Below are 7,946 nucleotides of genomic sequence, written 5' to 3'. Positions count from 1 at the left end.
GTCACAAATCTAGCCTTGGTAAATTTAAGAAAATTGAAATCGTATCAAGTATCTTTTCCGACCACAACGCTATGAGACTAGATATCAATTACAGGAAAAGATCTGTAAAAAATACAAACACATGGAGGCTAAACAATACACTACTTAATAACGAAGTGATCACTGAAGAAATCAAAGAGGAAATCAAAAACTACTTAGAAACAAATGACAATGGAGTCACGACGACCCAAAACCTATGGGATGCAGCAAAATCAGTTCTAAGAGGGAAGTTTATAGCAATACAGTCCTACCTTAAGAAACAGGAAACATCTCGAATAAACAACCTAACTTTGCACCTAAAGCAATTAGAGAAAGAAGAATAAAAATAACTTTTAAGATTACAGACTCGTGGATTTTAATATGATGTGTTCCATTTCATTGCAGTTGTTATTCTCTTTGCCACTCAGATTTTCCTACATTTGACTGATGTAGGAGCCAAGCCTCATCACCTTGGCTTGTCTTTTTGGATATAACCTGGTAGTTCCTGAAAGCCTCCTTGCCTCCTGGTATGGCAAGTTGTTCCATGCTCGTTTTGCACATTTCCTGCAAAAAACCTACAATCACTCATTTCTCTAAGGGACTTGTAGGATATCTTTTTAAAAAGAAAAGCCTTTTTTTTTTCTTATGTTAATATAATCTACAGAAACACCAACAATACAGAAAGCTGAAAAAAATCCTTAAACATTCATATCAGTTTGAATATAAATATACTTATTATAGAAAACGGTTCCAATGTTAAACTGAAGATAAAGAGTTAGGTGTCAGCTAATCAGATCACTTGAAGCAGCGATATAAGACTCAGGGCAAGTGTATTTTTCTTGTTTCATTTCAAATTAGATTGCACACACTGGCCCTCTGAGCTGTTAGTTTCTCTAACCACACATGTACATAAATATAAAAGTAGATAATGAGCTGATTGGAAATCAACAAAATTATTGTTAACATCTTTGTGCTGTGAGCAATAAGAAAGGAGAGAGTTTTAAATATGTTTTATTTTTAGCTCATCTAGATGGTTGTTTTATCTGCCAGTCCCAGTTAATAAAAGACACAAAGGGCAAGGTATATAAAAATCACGGAGTTAGCCCCTGCTGAGGGCAGTTGCATAAATGCAGAATAATTTGTGATGTAAGCTAAACCATGGTACTTTTAGTATCTCCAAACCCCCTTTCTTGCCCTTTTCATTGCAGCATGCTTGGCTACCCTTTCTTTAGGGTAGGAAACTACTTATAACATTGTAGTTTGGAAACTACAGGAAACTACTTACAACATTCATTCATACTCATTATTTTCTTTTTTTTTTCCTTTTTTTTTTTTTTTTTAAATTGTTATTTATTTATTTGGCTGCACCGGATCTTAGTTGCGGCACACGGGATCTTCATTGCGGAGTGCGGCATCTTTAGTTGTGGCATGTGGGATGTTTTTTTTTTTTTTTAGTTGCAGCATGTGGGCTCTTTTACTTGCGGGATGCATGCTCTTAGTTGTGGGATCTAGTTCCCTGACCAGGGCTCGAACCCGAGCCCCCTGCATTGGGAGTGCAGAGTCTTAACCGCTGGACCACATTATTTTCACTGAAAATGTTATCTTAAAAATCTACTGCCCGTTTTTGTTCCAAAATTCAAATCCCACCTTACTAATACACAAGCTAGCATTTTCCTTTTGGCAAAGTTTCTATGTAATAAACAAGATACAGAGTGGAGATTGGCAAGAATGAACATCTGGAATTGGTTTTATCTTCACACCTCTGATCTCCTTTTGTCATATCTAGGCCAAGGGCATAGCCCATTTAAGTAAAAATAGGTATGTTCACATCTGCATTCATTTCTAGATCCTAGCACTGTTTCAAGTCAGAGGTAACATTTGTAGGTTCATTGGAAAGAACTTAGTCTTCTTATGGCACTTCAGTTGAGAAGGGGGAAAGCCAAATCACCTCTTTCCTGAGAGAGCATTTCATACATCTCCATCTCTGTGACTGCATCGAGTCATTATGTAGCAGTTGGCTCTGATACGCTTGCACAGACACAAATTGAGTCTGACAGGACTGATGTCTCCTGGACTTTGCTGTCATTTGAAATGCTGGCATGAGGATGGGAGCGGTGAAAGGGGGAGAGGGAGAGAGCTGATTTCTTTAGCACTTCTTCTATGAAGTTTGGAGAATTTTAACATTTGATAGCTGTGAACTGCTTGATAAGTTGTTTTCCAGATGAGATTGATAACAATAGCTGATTTGGAGCAGCTGGCTAGCTTTTGGTTTCAAGTACATGCATTTCAATGTACAATTTGCTTCTTCATGCCACCCACAAATCTGTTCAAAAGGAAAAAAAAGCTATCTAGTGGAATGGTAATTAGAATGATCATACCCCTTCCTTTTAGTTTTATCTTTCCTGCGTTCACACCATTCATTCATAGTAATGAAAAAGATAATATCTTTTTAAAAAAATTTTTATTCTCATGCTCAAGCTTAGTTTCAAAAAAGACACACTATAGTATCTGCATTAACAATACTTTTTAAACTGCAAGTTATTTTAAGTTTTTAGGTTATTTCTGGATGTCTCTAGTATTTTGTGTCAAGAATTTTATGTGTTTCAGATATTCCTATATGCAAAACTTAAAGGTATACTGTTTCATTGGCAAACAAATTCTGATTGTCATTCTCAAGTTCTTCTCACAATGACAGAGGAAGCAGTAACATTAAATATGCCCTTTCTTTCTCTCTTTATTAAGAGCCTATTCTGTATAAAATGTTGTGCTAGATTAATTGAAGGTTCTGTAGGAACTATCATTTATCACCCGAAGAGCCATACTTCAAATTGTTTCTTGGAGCCGGTCAGTCATCACTTCCATTCTTTTCCATTCCTACCAGGACCACCATCACTCTTACGGTCTGTGTTACTTCTTACCTGTGACTCTTGGTAATAGTGTTCTGTAAATCATCCCACATTCAGCTGTCAGTTAATCTTTTCAAAGCTTCATTCTATATTGTTCTTCTACTCCAAAACATTAAATAGCTCCCTTTGTGGTTTGCTGAAAAAAAGCCTGGTTGACTTAGGTTGGCATCCAAGGCTCTCCATGACCTATTATTTTTTAAGCCTGAGCCATTTTCTTTTTTTAATATACTGCAATTTTATTTCAGTTGCACAAACAAAGTTAGCATGTAGGAAATTTAAATGAAACAGTATGGTAAAAATAGCAGAGAGCCAAAAACTCTAATAAGGAAGTACGCCTAAAGCATGAGACATTTTCTTTTGCCTCATCTTCTTGTGGTTTCCTAATGGATCCATCACACCAACCCAGTAGTCTCATTGTGGACCCTGGACCAGCTCCATCAGCATCACTCAGAAACTTGTTAGAAATGCAAGTTCTTGGACCCCCACCACAGACCTACTGAATCACGAACTCTGCTGGGGGCATGCCCAGTTACAAGCCTTCCTGGTGGTTCTGATGCATATAGGTATTTGGGAAGCCCTGTTTCAGGCCAACCAGGCAACTCACCTTTGCCAAAGTTCCCTTTTCACTGCCCTGCCTTTGCATAGAATTCCTGGAATGCCTTTCCTTTCTTTTGGTAAAATTCTGCCTGTACTCCAAGGCCCAGTTGGAGACACCGCTTTTTCCATGATGTCATTCCTGATCCTGAATTTCATGGCATTATTTGGCTTTCCTTCCTGGCACTAATCATGTATTAACTTGTACTAGTCATCCAATGTACCTGTCTTATTTTCCCTCCTAAACTGGAACGTCACAGAGGATGGACTCTGACTCATTTTTGTATCTTGCGACACTTAGTGCTGAGTAGCAACTCTGATGTCTTGCACGCAGTAGGCTCTCTAAAAACAGGCTGTGGCTTATTGATTCTACATAGAAAATTGAGAAAACTAAGCCGTTGCCCAGGAGGCATATAAAAATCCTGTAAGTCAAAATGGCCTTTGCTAGCTATTGTTTTGACTTATTGAAGCCAAACTAGACTCAAATGTGATGTGTCTTTAGGGAAGAAGCCAAATGTGCTGGTGTAAAAAATTCTAACCTCTACTGTTTAGCTGGAGAAGTTGAATTAGCACTGTCATTTCACCCGGTGCCAGGAAAGCAACTTCCATTATTCTGCCAAGAATAGACTTTTATCCTGCATGGTGGAGCTTCTCTTAAATCTTACTTGTAGCATTGATGGACTTTGTTCCACCTATGTAGTCATGTAATATTTCATAAGAAGTGACAGGTTCTTCTCATAGAACGTTGCTCAAAAGGTGGCATGAGCAGAGAGTGAACTTCAGAGTGGTTGGCTTCAGGATGACCTGAACATGGGAACAAGATCAGCTTGGGGGGCTTCCCTGGTGGCGCAGTGGTTGAGAGTCCGCCTGCCGATGCAGGGGACACGGGTTCGTGCCCCAGTCCAGGAAGATCCCACGTGCCGCGGAGCGGCTGGTCCCGTGAGCCATGGCCGCTGAGCCTGCGCTTCCGGAGCCTGTGCTCCGCAACAGGAGAGGCCACAGCAGCGGGAGGCCCATGTACCGCAAAAAAAAAAAAAAAAAAAAAAAAAACAAAGATCGGCTTGGGGAGCCCCATTTCACAAACCAGGATGTTTGATTCCTAATACAGAGGTGTCATGGTTACAATTTAGGGTGTATCAACAGTGTTTTGCATCTCTCGTGGTGGTTGTGATGGGACACGGGGAGAAGAGTGAGGAGTCTAAGTGTCTTTGTGTTTTCTTCCCTTTCTTTTCTTTACCTCCGCCTTTACAGGCTCTGAAAGTGTTCCAGCTGAAATTTCAGACCGGCCCGGCTCGCCGCGGCTTCTGCGGCAGTGATTCCAAGCTGCCAGTGTGTGCTGGTGCCGAGCTGCAGGATGGTGCACGTAGCCAGGCCGCTGCTGCTGTTTCTCGCCTTCTTCCTCCACGCGGATGCTGAGAGTAAGCCATTCTCCCCTTCTCTAGGGGGCTATAATGAGCGGTTTTGTTTGCAGTTGGCGCCACGCTCGGGGCCTCTGAATATGTTTCCTTTGGAAGTAAATCCTGAGACACTGTGGGATCCTCCTTGGCTACCAGCCAGCCTTTCAAAGAGATTATGGACATGACTTGCTTACCATTTCCTCTCTGTCTTCATGCCCTTTTTCTTGTGCATCTAACTGCTCCTACTGATTTGCCTTTCTTTTTTTTTTTTGCCTTTCTTTTTTTGATACTCTTACCAGCCCAGTAGCAAAAGGTATTATGAGACCAATGATACAACGCAAACTGGGATTAACCAGCTGGTGGTGCCAATAAGTAAATATTGGTCAGACCCATTAGAAATTTCTTTAGTTTTGTGGATATTTCTATGTTTAGAAAAATGTGCAATGTCACATTGAGCCCAATTAAACTTCCAAGCCCTTGTAGCTGTCACAGCAGCTGTTCTAATGTACCGTTTCCGACAGCTGTCGTGGAGTACGGTATTCAAACAAATCAAGCAGAACTGACAACTTTGTGGCTGGATGAAGGGTGTGGAAGTGTGAGGAGAATTCTGTGGAGTACAGACCCCAAAGTTTGGATTATTGGACTCAATTTGTGAACCTGAGATTGTGGTCAATTAGCTTGCCAATTAATGAGATCACATCTCCTTTGTAATTAGGAAATCATTAGGCCTACCTTGTTTACATACGTTTCTTTTCCCATCTGTCCTTTGGATTTTTTGGAAGAGGCAGTACTGGAAAAAGGCATGTCTCTGGCTTGTAGTTACCAACATGTCTGGTCTCCGGTAGTGGTTTAACTCATATGAGAGTCAGCCATTCTCTTCGGGAGTCCCCTTGGTACTATTAAAATGTGTAACATCTGCAGTCATTAACTTTTCCCTCCACTGACTATTTCAGTGAGATTAAATTTGATTCATGTTAAAGATGTTTCAAAGACAAGGATCCTGTGTCATGTTGGCCCTTACCTGTTAATTGCATTTCAACAAGAATTTCCTCAGTAGCAGCCAATTTCTTTGTTTAAATAGGGCTCTGTTTTTTAAAGAGAGCTTTCCAGGAGTGAAAGGAATACTGTTAATAATAGATACATATGGAACATGCATGTTTTAAGCACAACATTTTCTGGTTAATAATGTATATAGTCTCCTAATTAGCACTTGGGAGTGTTGGTTTAAGGTGAAGCCAAGGAATTTCGAGTACAATGCCAGCAAATAATTAACTGGGAAAAGACCCAAATGAAAGATGCTTGTGTTAAAAGCCGTTTATGTCAAAATGTATTTTAAAGTTGAAATCTAAATTTAGTGTTTTAAAGAAATCAGGCATAGGGCTTTATTTTTCAGTATTGGCTAGAGTGAAAAAGTAAGTTGTTTTACAATTGTTAGCTTTCGACAAAAGCATATTAAGGCTGTGGGACCTGACTCTAATATCAGATCTCAGTTAGGGATTTTCTTAAAGTTATTAGACCTAATTATCATATATTCATGAAGTTATCCTTCCACATGAGTAAGCATATTCTTTTACTGAGAAGCTTTGCTTTTGCTTAATTCTCTGGTGGAAAGTGGCAGACAGATATCAAGCATTGAGGAACAAGTACTTTTAAAATTTTAAATTATGTGTGTTTTTTTAAAAAAATTAATTAATTTATTTTATTTTTTTTTATTTTTGGCTGCTTTGGGTCTTCGTTGCTGTGCGCGGGCTCTCTCTAGTTGCGGTGAGCGGGGGCTACTCTTCATTGCGGTGCACGGGCTTCTCGTTGCGGTGGCTTCTCTTGTTGCAGAGCATGGGCCCTAGGTGCGTGGGCTTCAGCAGTTATGGTGCGAAGGCTCAGTAGTGGTGGCGCATGGGCTTAGTTGCTCTGTGGCATGTGGGATCTTCCCGGACCAGGGCTCGAACCCATGTCCCCTGCATTGGCAGGTGGATTCTTAACCACTGTGCCACCAGGAAATCCCTAAAATTTAAAATTATGTTTTAAAGACAATCTAGACTATAAATGATCATCACCTGCTCCTCCCCTTCTCTGTCTTTCTCTTCTACTCTTTCATCCATTTCTTATCCAATAGAGTCTTAAGCAAGAAATAACAAAGGCCTGAGTGAATTAGCAATTGTTAGTTAAATTAAGATATTTACCATGTTCTATATTTACACGATACCAGTTTTCAACCTCAAGATGCAACCTGGAAAAGAATCCATTCTCTCTCACTTTTCCCTTCGCAGCTACAAAGAGGGAGAGGCTTCTTCTTTGCCAAATTAATTTTGTTTGGTTTTGCCCTATCTCCTCAACCTTACTTTAGGATATTTTCCCTTTAACAGATTCATTTGGCTTTGCCGAATAGCGTATGTAACCTGAGCGTTCCTGGGGAAAGAGGAAAAATTTGCCATATTTTTTTAGGTACATTTTAAAAGAAGAAAGAACATCCCTTAGTAATCTACTGGAGGATATTCATGGTACATGAAAGCACATGGTAGAGTCTGAGATATAATTTTAGCCACTGAGAATGTTTAAAGAACAATTGATGAAATAGGATTTAGGTTGTAACCCATTAAATTGTGCCATTAACTTCTCTTAAAATGCTGAAAAAAATCAAGATACAAGTAGCACTGAAGAAAAATTTGATTTCTTCACCATCATAGAAAGATGATATTTCTCAGGCTTGTATCAGCTGGGTCACTGATTTGTTTCCCTATACTTTCATTAGCACATCTAGCCATATATATATATATATTTTTTTCTTTTACCTAACTGTATTTTGTATTCATACAAGGGATCAGGAGTTATGTTTCAAACTTTAATAGTAGCTTGTCAGAGCCACTCGAGAACTATGGGAATAATTTTTTTTTAATGTTGCTCTCTTTTGAAGAAGAGGATGATATGCAGGTGGGGAGTGGAAAGAAGCCAGTCTAGAGTGCCACGTTAACTTAGTGTGTTTAGCTCGCTGCCTTTTGAAACGATTAACTCTGAAGAGCTGAGGAGTGAGGCT

At 39.6% G+C, this 7,946-nt stretch overlaps 1 protein-coding gene across 1 annotated transcript in view; it reads left to right on the top strand.

Moving 5' to 3' along the window:
- Window positions 1-4,872: 4,872 nt before the first annotated feature.
- Window positions 4,873-7,946, top strand: part of PTPRD (protein tyrosine phosphatase receptor type D) — a 431,923-nt gene continuing 428,849 nt past the window's right edge. Inside the window, exon 1 of the mRNA XM_024126828.3 lies at window positions 4,873-4,936. Coding sequence (XP_023982596.1) covers window positions 4,873-4,936 — 64 coding nt within the window. The remainder of the gene's footprint in view (window positions 4,937-7,946) is intronic.

Source organism: Physeter macrocephalus, chromosome 9, assembly GCF_002837175.3.
Source record: "Physeter macrocephalus isolate SW-GA chromosome 9, ASM283717v5, whole genome shotgun sequence".
NCBI lineage: Eukaryota > Metazoa > Chordata > Mammalia > Artiodactyla > Physeteridae > Physeter > Physeter macrocephalus.
Note: the sequence above shows the minus strand (reverse complement) of the source record. Positions and strands in the feature narration are given on the sequence as shown.